The sequence below is a fragment of the Salmo salar genome, chromosome ssa25 (genome assembly GCF_905237065.1).
Source record: "Salmo salar chromosome ssa25, Ssal_v3.1, whole genome shotgun sequence".
In the NCBI taxonomy this organism is placed as follows: Eukaryota; Metazoa; Chordata; class Actinopteri; order Salmoniformes; family Salmonidae; genus Salmo; species Salmo salar.
In genome coordinates, this window is record NC_059466.1 from 45,712,045 (window position 1) to 45,734,434 (window position 22,390).

Below are 22,390 nucleotides of genomic sequence, written 5' to 3' on the forward strand. Positions count from 1 at the left end.
CAGTTTTCTCCATTACTTTATGTAGCTAACTACTGTCTGGCTAGACTGTAAACTCTCCTTCCAGACTCACATTAAACATCTCCAATCCAAAATTAAATCTAGAATCAGCTTCCTGTTTCGCAACAAAGCCTCCTTCACTCACGCTGTAAAACTGACCATCCTACCGATCCTCGACTTCGGCGATGTCATTTACAAAATAGCCTCCAACACTCTACTCAGCAAATTGGATGCAGTCTATCACAGTGCCATCCGTTTTGTCACCAAAGCCCCATATACCACACACCACAGCGACCTGTATGCTCTCGTTGGCTGGCCCTCGCTACATATTCGTCGCCAAACCCACTGGCTCCAGGTCATCTATAAGTCTTTGCTAGATAAAGCCCCGCCTTATCTCAGCTCACTGGTCACCATAACAACACCCACCCGTAGCACGCTCTCCAGCAGGTATATCGCACTGGTCATCCCCAAAGCCAATTCTTACTTTGGCCGCCTTTCTTTCCAGTTTTGGAGACGTATATTACCCTCACTAACTTTAAGCATCAGCTATCTGAGCAGCTGACCGATCGCTGCAGCTGTACATAGCCCATCTGTAAATAGCCCATCCAATCTACCTACCTCATCCCCATATTGTTTTTATTTACTTTTCTGCTCTTTTGTACACCAGTATTTCTACTTGCACATCATCATCTGCACCTCTATCACTCCAGTGTTAATTTGCTAAATTGTAATTACTCCGCTACTATGGCCTATTTATTGCCTTACATCCTCACACCATTTGCACACACTGTATATAGACTTTTTCTATTGTGTTATTGACTGTACGCTTGTTTATTCCATGTGTAACTCTGTGTTGTTGTCTGTGTCGCACTGCTTTGCTTGGTTTTCATTATTGTGGATGGTTGGTTTTCATTATTGTGGGGACTACGTTATATTGTGGACGGTTGGTTTTCATTATTGTGGGGACTGCGTTATATTGTGGACAGTTGGTTTTCATTATTGTGGGGACTGCGTTATATTGTGGATGGTTGGTTTTCATTATTGTGGGGACTGTGTTATATTGCGGATGGTTGGTTTTCATTATTGTGGGGACTGTGTTATATTGCGGATGGTTGGTTTTCATTATTGTGGGGACTGTGTTATATTGCGGATGGTTGGTTTTCATTATTGTGGGGACTGTGTTATATTGCGGATGGTTGGTTTTCATTCCATAGCCATAGTCCATAGCCTTCATCTTCCTCCACAGATCCTCCTCGTGTATGGTCTGGGACAGATCTTGTCCCCAGTGTATGGTCTGGGACAGATCTTGTTCCCAGTGTATGGTCTGGGACAGATCTTGTCCCCAGTGTATGGTCTGGGACAGATCTTGTTCCCAGTGTATGGTCTGGGACAGATCTTGTCCCCAGTGTATGGTCTGGGACAGATCTTGTTCCCAGTGTATGGTCTGGGACAGATCTTGTCCCCAGTGTATGGTCTGGGACAGATCTTGTCCCCAGTGTATGGTCTGGGACAGATCTTGTCCCCAGTGTATGGTCTGGGACAGATCTTGTTCCCAGTGTATGGTCTGGGACATATCTTGTTCCCAGTGTATGGTCTGGGACAAATCTTGCTTCCAGTGTATGGTCTGGGAGCGACAGACTGAATGAGATGGGGGTCCAACCCCAGTCTAGGGGGCCCCAGTGGCAGGACAGAGCAGGTTGACGGGATCAGGCTGGGGATCCAGAGGCAGGACTGAGAGCAGGTTGAAGGGGTCAGGCTGGGGATCCAGAGGCAGGACTGAGAGCAGGTTGAAGGGGTCAGGCTGGGGATCCAGAGGCAGGACTGAGAGCAGGTTGAAGGGGTCAGGCTGGGGATCCAGAGGCAGGACTGAGAGCAGGTTGAAGGGATCCTCTGGAGGTGTCTAACCGTCACGACAGCGGGAAACAGAGGACTGCTAACAGAGATTAGAGACAGGAGGGGAATCATTATAATGATATTGATGGAATTTCCATCAATATACATACATCGGTATTGAATTGAACTCAAAGTTTCAGTATACCGGCTGACTTAAGTGACAACAGCCCCAGAGTTTTGGGGGAGAGGTTTGTGCAAGTGACCAGTGTAGACCACCACTCCACAGAAGAGGAGCACCAGGAGGCTGAATGTACCACAGACACTGAGACAGACATCAAGGACCCAACAGCACAGATATGTCCTGTGTGGTCATATCTGTGCTGTTAGGTCCTGGTACATTACCTGTGCTGGTTGCAGTAGAACTAGTAAAAGCACAGTGGAGCTCAGAGGGGACACGGTCACACAATACTCCGGCCCTGGCTACAGGTACCCAATCACAGTCTCCTCAGTAGAGGTGACCCACAATGTTCATATAGCTAATGTTTATAGTCATGTTTTACAATGCTACACTGTAATGCTTTGGATAGGTAATCTACATTGATCATTATCGTAGCCATGTGTAGCTATAATACCATTCCATGAGATACAGTATTTGTCCTATGACTAAGGTTTTGTTCATTCACTATCTGTACCACATTTTTATTTTATTTAACCAGGCAAGTCAGTTAAGAACAAATTCTTCTTTACAATGACGGCCTACCGGGGAACAGTGGGTTAACTGCCTTGTTCAGGGGCAGAATGACAGATTTTTACCTTGTCAGCTCGGGGATTCGATCCAGCAACCTTTCAGTTACTGGCCCAACGCTCTAACCACTAGGCTACCTGCCGCCCCTATTGACAAATAAACTGTGGGTTAGAGATGGGAGATAAGATGAGCCCCCCCGCTGAACCTGTGTTGGTGTAATTCTTAGAACGAGAGGTGAGTTTCCTTGAACACAGAGGGTGTTCTGGTGAGAGGAAGTAGTGGGCAAAACCACACATATCTACATCTGCAGTGCGAGGTAAACAACCCCTCAGAGAGGAAAAATGTGCCGGATTCAATTATTATTTTAGACAAGATACTGATCTGCTTTGTCATCCTCAGTCCTGGTGTTAATGTCAGGTTCTATTCAAAGAGAATGTGAGTGAGTTTGGCCACATTCTCAGAACTTGCTTTCTTTTCTAGGTATATGTATCCTGACGTATCTCTACACTGTAAAACAACAACCTCCAAATGAAGTAGATACAGTGCATTCGGAAAGTATTCAGACCCCTTCCCCACGTTACAGCCCTAACATGGATTAAATCACTTTTTCCCCCCTCTCTCTATTTCTACCAATGGTGTGCCTGTCCTAGACTGCAGTGATTCAGTATTTTACCTTTACCACATAACCAGCTGAAATGAAAGCACTTAGTCAGCAGCTACACTAGAAGGATGGATAAAATGAAAGCATGGGACTGAAGAGTAAGTGCGTACCTGAGGATCTGAACTGTGAAGTGGGTGTTGGCAGGAGTCCCTGAACCAGGCAGCCAGGTCAGAGTGTGCTCAAGGTTGAAGGAGACAATGGACATGTTGCTAAAGGCTGGGAGCAGAAACACCACTGGAACATGTAGACATATAGACAGAGAGGGAGACAAAAAAATATAAAATATAAAATGATAGACAGTCACACAGAACAGGACAGCCAGAGAGACAGGTATTAAGGCTGGGAGCAGAAACACCACTGGAACATGTAGACATATAGACAGAGAAACAAATATAATGATAGACAACAAGAAAGAAGCCAGAGAGACAGGTATTAAGGCTGGGAGCAGAAACACCACTGGAACATGTAGACATATAGACAGAGAGGGAGGGAGACAAACAAATATAAAATGATAGACAGTCACACAGAACAGGACAGCCAGAGAGACAGGTATTAAACAGGACACCAGCCAGAGAGACGGGTATTAAACTGTCCACCAGCCAGAGAGACGGGTATTAAACAGGACACCAGCCAGAGAGACGGGTATTAAACTGTCCACCAGCCAGAGAGACGGGTATTAAACTGTCCACCAGCCAGAGAGACGGGTATTAAACAGGACACCAGCCAGAGAGACGGGTATTAAACAGGACACCAGCCAGAGAGACGGGTATTAAACTGTCCACCAGCCAGAGAGACGGGTATTAAACAGGACACCAGCCAGAGAGACGGGTATTAAACAGGACACCAGCCAGAGAGACGGGTATTAAACTGTCCACCAGCCAGAGAGACGGGTATTAAACTGTCCACCAGCCAGAGAGACGGGTATTAAACTGTCCACCAGCCAGAGAGACGGGTATTAAACAGGACACCAGCCAGAGAGACGGGTATTAAACAGGACACCAGCCAGAGAGACGGGTATTAAACTGTCCACCAGCCAGAGAGACGGGTATTAAACAGGACACCAGCCAGAGAGACGGGTATTAAACAGGACACCAGCCAGAGAGACGGGTATTAAACTGTCCACCAGCCAGAGAGACGGGTATTAAACAGGACACCAGCCAGAGAGACGGGTATTAAACTGTCCACCAGCCAGAGAGACGGGTATTAAACAGGACACCAGCCAGAGAGACAGGTATTAAACAGGACACCAGCCAAAGAGACGGGTATTAAACAGGACACCAGCCAGAGAGACGGGTATTAAACTGTCCACCAGCCAGAGAGACGGGTATTAAACTGTCCACCAGCCAGAGAGACGGGTATTAAACAGGACACCAGCCAGAGAGACAGGTATTAAACAGGACACCAGCCAAAGAGACGGGTGTTAAACTGGACACCAGCCAGAGAGACAGGTATTAAACAGGAAAGCCAGAGAGACAGGTATTAAACAGGACAGCCAGAGAGACAGGTATTAAACAGGACAGCCAGAGAGACAGGTATTAAACAGGACAGCCAGAGAGACAGGTATTAAACTGTCCACCAGCCAGAGAGACGGGTATTAAACAGGACACCAGCCAGAGATACAGGTATTAAACAGGAAAGCCAGAGAGACAGGTATTAAACAGGAAAGCCAGAGAGACAGGTATTAAACAGGAAAGCCAGAGAGACAGGTATTAAACAGGAAAGCCAGAGAGACAGGTATTAAACAGGAAAGCCAGAGAGACAGGTATTAAACAGGACAGCCAGAGAGACAGGTATTAAACAGGACAGCCAGAGAGACAGGTATTAAACAGGAAAGCCAGAGAGACAGGTATTAAACAGGACAGCCAGAGAGACAGGTATTAAACAGGACAGCCAGAGAGACAGGTATTAAACAGGAAAGCCAGAGAGACGGGTATTAAACAGGACAGCCAGAGAGACAGGTATTAAACAGGACAGCCAGAGAGACAGGTATTAAACAGGAAAGCCAGAGAGACAGGTATTAAACAGGACAGCCAGAGAGACAGGTATTAAACAGGACAGCCAGAGAGACAGGTATTAAACAGGACAGCCAGAGAGACAGGTATTAAACAGGAAAGCCAGAGAGAGATATTATAGTATAGCAAAATATTAGTACCAGAGATAATACACAAATCAAACATGTAAAGAAAATTATGTTTCAGTGAATACAAAGAATGAAGATAAGATACTGTAGATAAGGGAAGCTGCTCTTTCCATGACAGACTGACCAGGTGAATACAGATTAAAGCTATGATCCCTTATTGATGTCACTTGTTAAATCCACTTCAATCAGTGTAGATGAAGGGGAGGAGGATTTTTAAGCCTCGAGACAAATTGTGTGTGTGCCATTGAGAGTGAATGTGCAAGACAAAATATTTAAGTGCCTTTGAATGGGGTATGGTAGTAGGTGCCAGGTGCACCGGTTTGAGTGTGTCAAGAACTGCCACGCTGCTGGGTTTTTCACGCTAAACAGTTTCCTGTGTGTATCAAGAATGGCCGACCACCCAAAGGACATCCAGCCAATTTAACAACTGTGGGAAGCATTGGAGCAGGGGCGAAAATCTGATATCCACTTTGGAGGGGACAATTACATGAAATTTTCTCAAGAGCAATTCCTGAGGGGGACACCAAAAGTAGTGTTGTAACACATAGCCTACATTGTAATATGGTAAATGTATATTGAGGAACCAAAGAAATAAGATGTTTGCCGTACTCCTAACTACCGGTACCTAAAACTACACAACTAATCACAACAGCAATACCATTACCTTTAACAAATCTTAGTTCAGTCACCAGTTTAAGTTGAGAGTGGGGGTATCCATGGCATTTTACAATTATGTTCCTATTTTACAAGTTAAAAAAAATTGAGAACCTTTCATAATGTTGCCAAACAAAGACTCAACAAACTTACCTGAGACTCCCTGTCTCTGCCAGTCTGTCCCTGCATATCTGTCCCCAACTCTGCTGACTGTGTGCCATCTGTTGCCTGCTCTGCCTAATGACATCATTGTGAAACATTTCCATTAGAATTTCATTTCTTTCTTATGAACATTTTATCAACTAGTCTTTGAGATATTAGGCTACTCGGGTTCTTACTATGCGTTTTGGTGTATTGAAAAATACTCTGATGTCCGTCTTTTATTTTTCTGCCATTTTTCTACCTAGTTGGCTACACACACAGTGTGTAGGTTATTTACAGTAGGAGATGGGCTTCTATCACCTTCAATCATTCTATATGGGCTTCGATCTAAAAGGTAGCTAGCAAATGTGAAACGGATTAAAATGACAAGAGTTGACAGCTGTATGAGTTCACCATTTACACAACATATGCTGCAACCTTTTGTAATTTTAATAGTTTGTTTCATATTGGCTGGCTTCCAACAATAGCTGAATTTGCAAAGCTAGCGAGCACCAATTCAGTTTCAGTGGTGTTTGCTATAATCTTTGCTACCCGGGTTAAATAAAGGTGAAATAAATAAAAGTTCCCTTGCGACAATTTAGCTTTTGCAACGAGACCATTAAATATATTTAAGACAATGGTAGAAGAGAGTGTAGTTCTGTTCAGTTTGGACTTCAGTTTATCGCTAACCTTATCACAGGGACTTTGAAGCACTAATTTACATCATCTGCATGCTGATTCCATCTTTGACGACGCCACATAAATGGAATAGGTACTAGCTAGCTTAATAGTTAATATTTGCGTGCTAGCTCTGCATATTCAGCTAGTGTGTGTGTGCGCGATTGACTGGATTAACCTCACGGCAGTTACGTGCAAACTAAGGAACTGGCAGTGGATCAAACCATTGTGAGACAAAGGGCGGGGGGGGGTCGCAATCTTTTGAAACTTAAAAACGCGCTATTAAATGTCTATTATCAGCACAATTGCTTTCATTGCGTATTATTAATATTATTTAAATGACATAGTTATGTTTCAGTGATATATTGGGGGGGACAAATCATATTTTTCCCAGGATGGGGGGGGGGGGTCGTGTCCCCCCCCCGGGATTTCCGCCCCTGCATTGGAGTCAACATGGGCCAGCATCCCTGTGGAACGCTTTCGACACTTTGTGGAGTCAGTCCATGCCCCGACGATTTGACTGTTCTGAGGGGTGCAACTCAATATTAGGAAGGTGTTCCTAATGTTTTGTACAACTCAGTGTATTTCTTTGCTGTCCATTTTGATATAATATTTTAAGTGTATGCTGTATTAGTTGTTTCTGTGGTTTGAAGGATATGTCATGAACATAAAACTTCTGTTCTACTGAATAGTTTCTTAACTGTGTTTATAACAAACAGTAAAACAAATTTTAAGATGGTAGAAAAATATTTTATTACATACAAAATTAAGGATAAAAAAAGTAACATTTATAAAATAAATTGGCGTTAACAAATAAAACGGTGATTGCAAAATTAGTATAATACACACTTAAATTATGACTTTTTCCTGAATATGTAACAGTTAGATTAAATGTTTCCTACAGTATAGCAAAAAGCAAGTAAAGAAGTACTACTACGATGATCGCATAAACACTAAAAAGTATGTTGACCTTAAACTTGTGAATAAGTACAGAATACTGTATTGTATAGCTTGACCAGTGATGACCTTGACGTTTGCACATTAGCATTAGCCAGTAGTACTAATGCCGTCTGTGAACATCGATAATATAACCCCAAAGTACTTGTAAACCTAATGTAACTTTTGATAATGGCTCTCACATTCAAGTTAGCAACTTGAGAACCTTGCTGAGGTAATATGTACTTTAACAATTTAATGATGTAAAAAAACATAATTCTATGTCTAAATACTTTAAAAAACTGCAATAATTTAGTATAGTCCATATCAATACTATTGGTTGGCCGACGACTCAAACTAAATACTTCCGCTGTTCTGTCGTTCGCTACATACTTCAGTCTGAAACTGACATCGAAGTAATTTGTGGTGACATCAAAAGGAGGGGTGTTGTACAAAACAAAGTCATCAGTGATTGGATCATTTCTAACCAATCAGATTATCAAACCCAATGACATTTTCTAAACGCAGCTTTATCCATGTGTGTTCTGGCTCTGGTCCAATCCATCAGTTTCTGGGACCAATCAGAATGGTTAGAATGCGTTTGCATTCTAGAAATCGTCGGGAGGTACTCAAATCCAGACTCATTGCGGAGAAAAAACTAACGTCCTTGGGCGTGGTGTAGCATATGGCCGGTGCAAGGAGTCTGGGTAGTCAGGCAAATATATTGGCTCTTCTCTTTTAAATTTTAACTGGTCTGAAAATACAAGAAAATTCAAAGCAATACGGTGGAGAGAAACAGTTATTTTCACCTAATGCAGATAAAAGGGCGGCAGGTAGCCTAGTGGTAAGAGCGTTGGACTAGTAACCAAAAGGTTGCTGGATCGAATCCCCGAGCTGACAAGGTAAAAATCTGTCGTTCTGCCCCTGAACAAGGCAGTTAACCCACTGTTCCCTGATAGACAGTCATTGAATATAAGAATTTGTTCTTAACTGACTTGGCTAGTTAAATAAAGGTTAATAACAAAAATAAAGGAAGGACAAGGAGGGGAAGCCACTTCAGGCTACCTTGGGAAGACTGATATTTATGCCAGAAGAGTACACAATGTCCACTAGTCGGCACCTTTCATTAACAAATAAAAAACCTCCTGGCAAAAAAAATGGAATGGAATGGATAGTTGGTTAATTTTGCAACAAATTACTTCTCTCGTCGCCTCATGTAACCAGAATACTCCTCATCTTCCTCCTCCTCTTCCTCAGAGGTAGCAGTGTGCGTCTGTGTTATGGCAGGCTCTGTGGCCCAAAACGTGGTGTCAGAGGGTAGGAAGGGAGTGGTGGGCTCAGGGGGCTCCCCCAGAAAGAGGTGTTCTGGTACCATCATCTCTCTCTGCATCTTCATCTCCTCATGTCTACCTAGGGTTACAGACAGCAGGTTGACATCCAGGCAGCTCTCCTCCTCCTCCGGATGTAATCCCTCTGCATTCCCTGTGTCCCTCTCTGAGGAGAGACTGAAGCTCAAGTCCTGTCCCCTTGAGGCATATTGAGCTGGCTCTGTAAGCTGACTGGTTTGTGAGGGTCTAGACAGTGGATGGTTGTTTGATAGGGACATTGAGAGGCCGTCAGGTCTGAGCAGAGATTCAGGCTGTTGGTCGCTGGTTATGAAAAGAGGAACGTGAGGGCGGTTGGACTGTGTCTCAGCGGTGGTCTGAGTGTCTGTGGCAGTGGGATATGCCGGAGAGCATGTGTTTAGACAGAGGTGTAGGAACACCTCTGTTCCAGAGGAAGAGGAGGAAGAGAGGGGGTTATGAGGGGTCAGACCAGCAGTGATCCCTCGTGTCTTGTATCCTTGTCCTCCCCCACTGCTTCCCTCTGTCTCTGCCTCACTTTCTTCCTCACTCTCTCTGTCCTTCCCAGTGCTTCCTGAAGGGGGCGATGGTGGCACTAGATGCACTGAAGAAAATGGTTCCTCATCATAGGGCACTGGATGTAGGTTCTCCTCGTGGTGTTGTATTGAGCTCTGCAGAGAAGAGAGAGTTCATCTGTGAGGTTAGGAGGTGGGTAGTCAGACACCTATCACAGAATAAGACCATGGCTACCAAAATGTTTTAAAAATGAAATACGTTGATAAAAAAAAAAGTCTTAAATCAACAGAGCGTTGCGCCTCTTTTGACACCATGTGTGAGCCTGTGAATAAGGTCACCTCATGAATACTAAAAGCACTGCTGTGGTCAACACTTCATGATAGAACCAATCAAATAGTGAGCAGATGGGAAACAACCTAGCTTTCATTAGCACATTGTTAGCCTGGACTCCCCCCCCTCCACCTTATAAGTTAATTCAGCTGTGTTGTTTAAAATCAGAATTCCTTCAACCTCATTGGTTGTTTTTTGCTTTGTCATGCACCGTCTACTGTGGGACCTTATATAGACAGGTGTGCGCCTTTTCAAATGATGTCCAATCAATGGAATTTACCACAGGTGGACTCCAATCAAGTTGTAGAAACATCAAGGATGATCAATAGAAACAGGATGCACCTGAGCTAAACTGAGTCTCATAGCAAAGGGTCTGAATTCTTACGTAAATAACATGTCTTTTTTTATTTTAATACATTTGCAAAAATGTTTAATAACTTGTTTTTGCTTTGTCATTATGCGGTATTGTGTGTAGATTGCTGAGGGAAATGTTTTATTTAATAAACTTTAGAATACAGCTGTAACGTAACAAAATGTGGAAAAAGTCAAGGGGTCTGAATACTTTCCAAATGCACCGTATACAAAGTATCCGATAAAGAGACTATGAGAGAAAGAAGAGTTGCACTTCTCCAACCATTCCTGGACCTGCGACCAAAAACAATCTACATATGGACAAAATAAAATGCATCAAATTTTGTATATTAATTTAAATAGAAAAATTACATTTTGAATCCACCGTTATTTTGTTGCAATTAGTTGATTGTAATTTTGGGTAGAGCAGACATTTCCATGTATTTCTGTAAGCTGAAAGTGTGACATAACTCCACCAGTCATACTTATGATATAATTTATAAAGATTATACTTTTTTTGGTAATGTTTTTTTATTTTATCTATTAGTATATTTCAGTTTAACCACAATATCGGTTTTATTATTTGTTCTGTCTTCTCTGTTTTAAAAATAGCTATATTTTGGAGGTTATTTCATTTTAAAATATCCGAAAGTAATAGTTCGTAATCTGAATAAAGGGAAAAAGGCCATTCTTGAACATGGGGTGAGTCATTCTTACTAATTTGCTAGAAAACAAGTCCGGATTTAAATTAACGTTTGTATGACTGAAGCCTTTAGTAAGAGGTGTAATGCTTCAATATTTAATCATTTCTGCCCTCCGAATTCATCTTCATTATATAAATAATCCTGTTTAATTTTGTCTGGCTTGCCGTTCCAAATAAAATTGAATATTTTTGGATCATATAATTTACAAAAACAAGTCGCTAGGTGTAGGCAAGACCAGTAGCAAATACCGTAAATTCCGGACTATAAGCCGCAACTTTTTTCCCACGCTTTGAACCTCGCGGCTTAAACAATGACGCGGCTAATATATGGATTTTTTCCGCTTTCAATTTTTTTTTTTCTCCAAAAAACACATTCTGTGACGTGCTCAGTTTTTTGGCGGCATGAAGCTTTCATTTGACCAATGAAATTGCCGAACGGGTTAACCTGTTGGGGCTAGGGGGCAGTATTTGCATGGCCGGATAAAAAACGTACCCGATTTAATCTGGTTACTACTCCTGCCCAGTAACTAGAATATGCATATAATTATTGGCTTTGGATAGAAAACACCCTAAAGTTTCTAAAACTGTTTGAATGGTGTCTGTGAGTATAACAGAACTCATATGGCAGGCCAAAACCTGAGAAGATTCCTTACAGGAAGTGGCCTGTCTGACCATTTCTTGCCCTCCTTGATCATCTCTAACAAATACAGGGGATCTCTGGCATGACGTGACACTTCCTACGGCTCCCATGGGCTCTCAGAAGGCGGGAAAAAGCTGAACGATGTAATTCCATCCCCAGGCTGAAACACATTAGCGCGTTTGGCAAGTGCTCTATCAGAGGGCCATTAGACTGAGGCTCGTGCATGAGGGGATAGCATGCTTTTACTTTCACTCTCTTCGTAATAAAAAACGATTTCCCGGTCGGAATATTATAGCTTTTTTACAAGAAAAATGGCATAAAAATTGATTTTAAACAGCGGTTGACATGCTTCGAAGTACGGTAATGGAATATTTAGATATTTTTTGTCACGAAATGCGCCATGCTCGTCACCCTTATTTACCCTTTCGGATAGTGTCTTGAACGCACGAACAAAACGCCGCTATTTGGATATAACACTGGATTATTTGGGACCAAACCAACATTTGTTATTGAAGTAGAAGTCCTGGGAGTGCATTCTGACGAAGAACAGCAAAGGTAATAACATTTTTCTTATAGTAAATCTGACTTTGGTGAGTGCTAAACTTGCTGGGTGTCTAAATAGCTAGCCCTGTGATGCCGGGCTATCTACTTAGAATATTGCAAAATGTGCTTTCACTGAAAAGCTATTTTAAAATCGGACATAGAGTGCATAGAGGAGTTCTGTATCTATAATTCTTAAAATAATTATGTTTTTTTGTGAACGTTTATCGTGAGTAATTTAGTAAATTCACTGGCAGTGTTCGATCGGAATGCTAGTCACATGCTAATGTAAAAAGCTGGTTTTTGATATAAATATGAACTTGATTGAACAAAACATGCATGTATTGTATAACATAATGTCCTAGGGTTGTCATCTGATGAAGATCAAAGGTTAGTGCTGCATTTAGCTGTGGTTTGGGTTTATGTGACATTATATGCTAGCTTGAAAAATGGGTGTCTGATTATTTCTGGCTGGGTATTCTGCTGACATAATCTAATGTTTTGCTTTCGTTGTAAAGCCTTTTTGAAATCGGACAGTGTGGTTAGATTAACGAGAGTCTTGTCTTTAAAATGGTGTAAAATAGTCATATGTTTGAAAAATTGAAGTTTTTGCATTTTTGAGGTATTTGAATATCGCGCCACGGGATTACACTGGCTGTTGAGTAGGTGGGACGCTTGCCCATAGAGGTTAAGGTCAAACAACTTTTTTGTTTACTGTTTAGATTAAATCGAGCGCTCTCAAACTTCCCATCATTCTGATTACGGTAGTCATTTTGCTACAACCTAATCATGGCAAAGACACAGAAAAATGCATATGATGCAGCTTTCAAGTTGAAGGCGATTGATCTGGCTGTTAGAAAAGGAAATAGAGCTGCTGCACGGGAGCTTGGTCTTAATGAGTCGATGATAAGACGTTGGAAACAGCAGCGTGAGGAATTGACTCAGTGCAAAAAGACAACTAAAGCTTACTGCTAATTTTTTATTTTTGTTACAAGCCGTGTTTCGTTAAAGCCTATTTATTTTTGTTACAAGCCGTGTTTCGTTAAAGCCTGTGTATATTTGTTACAAGCCGTGTTTCGTTAAAGCCTGTGTATTTTTGTTACAAGCCGTGTTTCGTTAAAGCCTGTGTAAAGTTCATTTGTTTCAATGTACCGGTAGGCACCTGCGGCTTATTTATGTTCAAAATAATATATTTTTTAAATTCAGTGGGTCCGGCTTATATTCAGGTGTGCTTAATAGTCCGGAAATTACGGTATATCAAAAGTTTGGTATACTTCCACTGGTATGCCATCCAACCCTGGAGTTCTCTCAGACATAAAGGCTTTAATTGCGTCAAGAAATCCTCTGTAATTTGGCCTTCACATGAGTCTTTCTGTACAGTTGTTAATTTTACATTATTAATAGAAAAAAAATCCATACAATTATCTTCGGCTAGTGGACTAAAACAAAAACATGTGCTTAAAGTACTTTGTTTGGATTTTTAGTTTAAATATAGTTTGGTGAATCATGGGTTATTTTTAGTAGCATTTCTATGTTGAAGATGGAAAAAAAGAATTGTGCAGGGCCAATCTCCATTGTCTGAGCCTCCTGTTGACATTTTAGCATGAGCTAACGCTAAGATTTGTGACATGACTTTATGCTATGAGTTACCCAACACTCTTCAGTCAGTGCTACCTTGTCCCAGACCTTTTTATTTAATTTTTTTACCTCTTTCTCCCCAATTTCATGGTATCCAATTGGTAGCTACAGTCTTGTCTCATCGCTGCAACTCCTGTATGGACTCAAGAGAGGCGAAGGTCGAGAGCCATGCGTCCTCTGAAACACGACCCAGCCAAGTCGCACTGCTTCTTGACACACTGCTTGGTTAACCCGGAAGATAGCTGTACCAGTGTGTCGGAGGAAACACCGTACAGCTGGCGACCAAAGTCAGTAAGGAGTCACTAGAGCGCGATGGGACAAGGACACCCGGCCTTCCAAACCCTCCCCTAACCTGGACGACGCTGAGCCAAACCCTCCCCTAACCTGGACGACGCTGAGCCAATTGTGCGCCGCCTCATGGGTCTTCCGGTCTCGGCCGGCTGCGTCACAGCCTGGGATCGAACCCGGGTCTGTAGTGATGCCTCTAGCACTGTGATGCAGTGCCTTAGACCGCTGCGCCACTCGGGAGGCCAGTCCCAGACCCCTTCTGATCGAGTATTCCAACCATGTCCTGCCTTCTAGGGTGTTTTTCCTAGTTTCTGTGCTTCTGCATTGCTTTCTCTCTGGGGTTTTACGCTGGTATCTGTGAAGCACTTTGTGACAACTGCTAATGTTAAAAGCGATTAATAAAATAGATTTTATTGATTGAAAACCAGGGCTAGAATAGATCTGTATCAGTCTATAGCTTACCAGTACTTCTGGAAGGTGTTGTCTCAGACAGATGAATCCAGTGCGAAACAGTAGGGTAGTACTACACAGCCCAAACAACACAAGCAAACACAAAACCACCGAGATCTCTGTGTCTGTGGAGAGAGATCAACAGTCAGAACACAAAGACCACATATGTGCGCGCACACACACACACACACACACAGTACCTGCGATGTACTTGGCAGCAGTGAAGGCACAGTGTGGTTGGCTGTAGGAAGAGTTCTTGTCGCTTCTCTCCTCGCTGTCCATTATTCTGACGGAGACACAGTACTCTCTGCCTGGAGCCAGGTTCTTTAGAATCTTTTTCAGAGACTTCATCTCCTCAGAGTACTGGACACACAACAGAAACCAATGAAACCAATGCATTATGCTTGAATAGACTGAGTTATTCAGCACTGAAATGAGAACATGGCATGCAATAGTAAAGCATCTCTGATGATGCAGCGATGATGTTATACTGTGTGTGAATCTGTCACTCAATTTCAAATTGTCCCATATAGCTCCAACCCTTAGGCATGTTTTAGATTTTCAAAAGGTTTGGCTCCTCCTGTCCTCACCTTAGCTCCATGCCTGCTGCTTCTGATGCTTAAACTGTAGCGGAACTTGTCGTAGACATCCCGCAGGCCGTCCACAGGAGGCTTCAGGTCCACACACAGAGTGCTGCCACATGCCTTAACACTCACCACGGGCGGGTCCAGGAGGGCTACAGGACACACAGAGGGACAAACAGCACTTAGTGGCTGCTGTTCAACCAAGCAGTTTTAAAAAGTGTCTCCAAAAGGGGAGAACATGTTTTTAAAATGAAGAACGTGTCAGCCTACTAGTGGTTCAATTTGACAAGCTCCTGAACACAACTCCAAAGTATTTAAACATTAACCCTACAAACTCCATCCCCTCCTTCCCCCACAACCCTGATAAGCACTGGCCTGCTCTCCTTTGGCGTGACTGAGGAAACGCTGACACTCACTGCCATCGATGGGTTTAAAGCCGCTTTGGTTGGCCGGGGGTGAGACTTGGTTCCCAGACACAGCGAACACCTGGTTGTAGTAGGTGTGACTGTGGCTCGAGAATGCTTTAGTCAGGTTACACACCAGAGGGAACTCCACGTGCTCACAACCAGCCACCACCTTCCAAGATTGGCCACCCCTAATTTAAATGAGGGGGAAAAAGAGAGAGAGGTAATGATAGACAGAGAGAAGTTCAAGACAAACTTATTTGTTTGCTAGTTGGCCTAACATTACACAGTAGTTAGTATGGTGTGTGTGTGTGTGTGTATCATTGAGCTAAAATACAAGAAGACACTCCCAAGTCATGTTTTTTTAATTTATTTTTTATTTTTATTTCACCTTTATTTAACCAGGTAGGCAAGTTGAGAACAAGTTCTCATTTACAATTGCGACCTGGCCAAGATAAAGCAAAGCAGTTCGACAACATACAACAACACAGAGTTACACATGGAATAAAACAAATATACAGTCAATAATACAGTAGAAAAATAAGTCTATGTACAATGTGAGCAAATGATGTGAGATAAGGGAGGTAAAGGCAAAAAATGTCCATGGTGGCAAAGTAAATACAATATAGCAAGTAAAACACTGGAATGGTAGATTTGTAGTAGAAGAAAGTGCAAAGAAGAAATAGAGATAATGGGGTGCAAAGGAGCAAAATAAAATAAATAAATACAGTAGGGGAAGAGGTAGTAGTTTGGGCTAAATTATAGATGGGCTATGTACAGGTGCAGTGATCTGTGAGCTGCTCTGACAGCTGGTGCTTAAAGCTAGTGAGGAAGATAAGTGTTTCCAGTTTCAGAGATTTTTGTAGTTCGTTCCAGTCATTGGCAGCAGAGAACTGGAAAGAGAGACGGTCAAAGGAGGAATTGGCTTTGGGGGTGACCAGAGAGATATACCTTCTGGAGCGCGTGCTACAGGTGGGTGCTGCTATGGTAACCAGTGAGCAGAGATAAGGGGGGACTTTACCTAGCAGGGTCTTGTAGATGACCTGGAGCCAGTGGGTTTGGCGACGATTATGAAGCGAAGGCCAGCCAGCTAGAGCGTACAGGTCGCAGTGGTGGGTAGTATATGGGGCTTTGGTGACAAAATGGATGGCACTGTGATAGACTGCATCCAGTTTGTTGAGTTGGGTATTGGAGGTTATTTTGTAAATGACGTCGCCAAAGTCGAGGATCGGTTGGGATGGTCAGTTTTACGAGGGTATGTTTGGCAGCATGAGTGAAGGATGCTTTGTTGCGAAATAGGAAGCCAATTCTTGATTTAACTTTGGATTGGAGATGTTTGATGTGAGTCTGGAAGGAGAGTTTACAGTCTAACCAGACACCTAGATATTTGTAGTTGTCCACATATTCTAAGTCAGAACCGTCCAGAGTAGTGATGCGGGCAGGTGCAGGCAGCGATCGGTTGAAGAGCATGCATTTAGCTTTACTTGTATTTAAGAGCAGTTGGAGGCCACGGAAGGAGAGTTGTATGGCACTGAAGCTCGTCTGGAGGGTTGTTAACACAGTGTCCAAAGAAGGGCCAGAAGTATACAGAATGGTGTCGTCTGCGTAGAGGTGGATCAGAGACTCACCAGCAGCAAGAGCGTCATCATTGATTTATACAGAGAAAAGAGTTGGCCCAAGAATTGAACCCTGTGGCACCCCCATAGAGACTGCCAGAGGTCCGGACAACAGGCCCTCCGATTTGAAACACTGAACTCTATCAGAGAAGTAGTTGGTGAACCAGGCGATGCAATCATTAGAGAAACCAAGGCTATTGAGCCTGCCGATGAGGATGTTGTGATTGACAGAGTCGAAAGCTTTGGCCAGGTCAATGAAAACGGCAGCACAGTAGTGTTTCTTATCGATGGCGGTTACGATATCCTTTAGGACCTTGAGCGTGGCTGAGGTGCACCCATGACCAGCTCTGAAACCAGATTGCATAGCGGAGAAGGTGCGGTGGGATTCGAAATGGTCGGTAATCTGTTTGTTGACTTGGCTTTCGAAGACCTTAGAAAGGCAGGGTAGCATGGATATAGGTCTATAGCAATTTGGGTCAAGAGTGTCCCCTCCTTTGAAGAGGGGGATGACAGCAGCTGCTTTCCAATCTATGGGAATCACAGACGACACGAAAGAGAGGTTGAACAAGCTAGTAATAGGGGTTGCAATAATTTTGGCAGATACTTTTAGAAAGAAAGGATCCAGATTGTCTAGCCCGGCTGATTTGTAGGAGTCCAGATTTTGCAGCTCTTTCAGAATATCAGCTGAATTGATTTGGGAGAAGGAGAAATGGGGAAGGCTTGGGCGAGTAGCTGTGGGGGGTGCAGTGCTGTTGACTGCAGTAGGGGTAGCCAGGTGGAAAGCATGGCCAGCCGTAGAAAAATGCTTATTGAATATCTCAATTATAGTGGGTTTATCGGTGGTGGCAGAGTTTCCTATCCTCAGTGCAGTGGGCAGTTGGGAGGAGGTGTTCTTATTCTCCATGGACTTTACAATGTCCCAGAACTTTTTTGAATTTGTGTTGCAGGAAGCAAATTTCTGCTTGAAAAAGCTAGCCTTAGCTTTCCTAACTGCCTGTGTATATTGGTTTCTAACTTCCCTGAAAAGTGGTATATCACGGGGGCTGTTTGATGCTAATGCAGAACACCATAGGATGTTTTTGTGTTGGTTAAGGGCAGTCAGGTCTGGGGAGAACCAAGGGCTATATCTGTTCCTGGTTCTAAATTTCTTGAATGGGGCATGCTTATTTAAGATGGTGAGGAAGGCATTTAAAAAAAATAACCAGGCATCCTCTACTGACGGGATGAGGTCAATATCCTTCCAGGATACCAGGGCAAGGTCGATTAGAAAGGCTTGCTCGCTGAAATGTTTCAGGGAGCTTTTGACAGTGATAAGTGGAGGTCGTTTGACCGTAGACCCATTACGGATGCAGGCAATGAGGCAGTGACTTGCAGACTTGTTTACGCTGCTGTGCGTTTTGTTGCCGATCTTACTTTGCTACCTGACGGTTTTTTACTTTTTCATTACCGTATATTTTTACTTTTTCCCTCACTCAACTTTTTTCATTCAACTTTTTCACCCCGGAGGTTTTATCTGGACATGGTTCGTCAGGACTTCAAACAGCCGAAGCAAAGTAACATTAACATGATGCCTTCTAATTGCAGTCGTTGTACTTATAATATACAGGAGAACGATCGCCTTACGGCAAGGATAGCTGTGCTGCAAGCCCAGCTTCAGACGCAATCGTTAGGCAAGGGTAATTTCAGTGTAGGAAAGGATGAAACAGCGTCTGTGCCACCAGTAAGTACAGATAGTAACGTTAGTATAAACCCCCTCGCACGGTCCCCGCAGCCGGACAACTTTCTCATGGCTTCTGGAGGGAAACGCTGTAGGAATGCTCAACCGGTGTCGCTTATTCAGCCGACAGAAACTTTCAACCGGTTCTCTCCATTAAGCGAGTCGGAGGCCGAGACTTCTCTGGTCTCTACTCCTCCCGTTGTGGGGTCTGAGACGCCGACGGCACCCACCATTAGCTCTGACAAATTGAAAACCCTAGTCATTGGCGACTCCATTACCCGCAGTATTAGACTTAAAACTAATCATCCAGCGATAATACACTGTTTACCAGGGGGCAGGGCTACCGACGTTAAGGCTAATATAAAGACGGTGCTGGCTAAAGCTAAAACTGGCGAGTGTAGAGAGTATAGAGATATTGTTATCCACGTCGGCACCAACGATGTTAGGATGAAACAGTCAGAGGTCACCAAGCGCAACATAGCTTCAGCGTGTAAATCAGCTAGAAAGATGTGTCGGCATCGATTAATTGTCTCTGGCCCCCTCCCAGTTAGGGGGAGTGATGAGCTCTACAGCAGAGTCTCACAACTCAATCGCTGGTTGAAAACTGTTTTCTGCCCCTCCCAAAAGATAGAATTTGTAGATAATTGGCCCTCTTTCTGGGACTCACCAACAAACAGGACCAAGCCTGGCCTGTTGAGGAGTGACGGACTCCATCCTAGCTGGAGGGGTGCTCTCATCTTATCTACGAACATAGACAGGGCTCTAACTCCTCTAGCTCCACAATGAAATAGGGTGCAGGCCAGGCAGCAGGCTGTTAGCCAGCCTGCCAGCTTAGTGGAGTCTGCCACTAGCACAGTCAGCGTAGTCAGCTCAGCTTTCCCCATTGAGACCGTGTCTGTGCCTCGATCTAGGTTGGGCAAAATTAAAAATGGCGGTGTTCGCTTTAGCAATCTCACTAGTATAAAGACCTCCTCCATTCCTGCCATTATTGAAAGAGATTGTGATACCTCACATCTCAAAATTGGGTTACTTAACCTGTTGGGTCTAGGGGGCAGCATTTGCACGTCTGGATAAAAAAAATGTACCCGATTTAATCTGGTTACTAATCCTACCCAGTAACTAGAATATGCATATACTTATTATATATGGATAGAAAACACTCTAAAGTTTCCAAAACTGTTTGAATGGTGTCTGTGAGTATAACAGAACTTATTTGGCAGGCAAAACCCTGAGACATTTTCTGACAGGAAGTGGATACCTGATGTGTTGTATTGACTTTAAACCTATCCCATTGAAAAACACAGGGGTTTAGGAATATTTTGGCACTTCCTATTGCTTCCACTAGATGTCACCAGCCTTTACAAAGTGTTTTGAGTCTTCTGGAGGGAGATCTGACCGAACAAGAGCCATGGAACGGTGATGTCCCATTAGACACCTGGCGCGCTACTTCATGTTGGGTACCCTCGTTCCAATACGTTATAAAAGAGTATGCATTCGTCCACCTTGAATATTATTCATGTTCTGGTTAAAAAGGCCCTAATGATTTATGCTATACAACGTTTGACATGTTTGAACGAACGGAAATATATTTTTTCCCCTCGTTCATGACGAGAAGTCCGGCTGGCTTACATCATGTGCTAACGAGACGGAGATTTTTGGACATAAATGATGAGCTTTTTTGAACAAAACTACATTCGTTATGGACCTGTGATACCTGGAAGTGACATCTGATGAAGAGAATCAAAGGTAATGGATTATTTACATAGTATTTTCGATTTTAGATCTCCCCAACATGACGTCTAGTCTGTATCGCAACGCGTATTTTTCTGGGCGCAGTGCTCAGATTATTGCAAAGTGTGATTTCCCAGTAAGGTTATTTTTAAATCTGGCAAGTTGATTGCGTTCAAGAGATGTAAATCTATAATTCTTTAAATGACAATATAATATTTTAACAATGTTTTCTAATTTTAATTATTTAATTTGTGACGCTGACTTGACTGCCGGTTATTGGAGGGAAACGATTTCCTCAACATCAATGCCATAGTAAAACGCTGTTTTTGGATATAAAAATGAACTTGATAGAACTAAAAATGCATGCATTGTCTAACATAATGTCCTAGGAGTGTCATCTGATGGAGATTGTAAAAGGTTAGTGCATCATTTTAGCTGGTTTTATGGTTTTGGTGACCCTGTCTTTGACTTGACAAAACATTACACACAACTCTTGTAAATGTACTGTCCTAACATACTCTAAATTTATGCTTTCGCCGTAAAACCTTTTTGAAATCGTAAAACGTGGTTAGATTAAGGAGATGTTTATCTTTCAAATGGTGTAACATAGTTGTATTTTTGAAAAATTTGAATTTTGACATTTATTTGGATTCAAATTTGCCGCTCTTGAAATGCACCTGCTGTTGATGGAGTGCACCACGGGTGGCACGCTAGCGTCCCACCTAGCCCCAAGAGGTTAATGTTAGATCCCTCACTTCCAAGGCAGTTATAGTCAATGAACTAATCACTGATAATAATCTTGATGTGATTGGCCTGACTGAAACATGGATTAAGCCTGATGAATTTACTGTGTTAAATGAGGCCTCACCCCCTGGTTACACTAGTGACCATACCCCCGGTGCATCCGGCAAAGGCGGAGGTGTTGTTAACATTTACGATAGCAAATTTGAATTTACAAAAAAAAAACGACGTTTTCGTCTTTTGAGCTTCTAGTCATGAAATCTGTGCAGCCTACTCACTCACTTTTTATAGCTACCGTTTACAGGCCTCCTGGGCCATATGCAGTGTTCCTCACTGAGTTCCCTGAATTCCTATCGGATCTTGTAGTCATAGCAGATAATATTCTAATTTTTGGTGACTTTAACATTCACATGGAAAAGTCCACAGACCCACTCCAAAAGGCTTTCGGAGCCATCATCGACTCAGTGGGTTTTGTCCAACATGTCTCTGGACCTACTCACTGCCACAGTCATACTCTGGACCTAGATTTGTCCCATGGAATAAATGTTGTGGATCTTAATGTTTTTCCTCATAATCCTGGACTATCGGACCACCATTTTATTACGTTTGCAATCGCAACAAATAATCTGCTCAGACCCCAACCAAGGAGCATTAAAAGTCGTGCTATAAATTCTCAGACAACCCAAAGATTCCTTGATGCCCTTCCAGACTGCCTCTGCCTACCCAAGGACGTCAGAGGACAAAAATCAGTTAACCACCTAACCGAGGAACTCAATTTAACCTTGCGCAATACCCTAGATGCAGTTGCACCCCTAAAAACTAAAAACATCTGTCATAAGAAACTAGCTCCCTGGTATACAGAAAATACACGAGCTCTGAAGCAAGCTTCCAGAAAATTGGAACGGAAATGGCGCCACACCAAACTGGAAGTCTTCCGACTAGCTTGGAAAGACAGTACCGTGCAGTATCGAAGAGCCCTCACTGCTGCTCGATCACCCTATTTTTCCAACTTA

The 22,390-nt window shown here is 43.0% G+C and overlaps 1 protein-coding gene across 1 annotated transcript in view; it reads right to left on the reverse strand.

Annotated features, from left to right (window-relative positions):
• Nucleotides 1-7,577: 7,577 nt before the first annotated feature.
• LOC106593401 (uncharacterized) overlaps nucleotides 7,578-22,390 on the reverse strand; it is a 34,282-nt gene continuing 19,469 nt past the window's right edge. The window contains exons 12-16 of the mRNA XM_045707444.1: nucleotides 15,585-15,763; nucleotides 15,175-15,320; nucleotides 14,785-14,947; nucleotides 14,597-14,709; nucleotides 7,578-9,799 (exon numbers count right to left, since the gene is read on the reverse strand). Of these exons, the coding sequence (XP_045563400.1) occupies nucleotides 8,981-9,799; nucleotides 14,597-14,709; nucleotides 14,785-14,947; nucleotides 15,175-15,320; nucleotides 15,585-15,763 (1,420 nt within the window). The 3' untranslated portion in view covers nucleotides 7,578-8,980. The remainder of the gene's footprint in view (nucleotides 9,800-14,596; nucleotides 14,710-14,784; nucleotides 14,948-15,174; nucleotides 15,321-15,584; nucleotides 15,764-22,390) is intronic.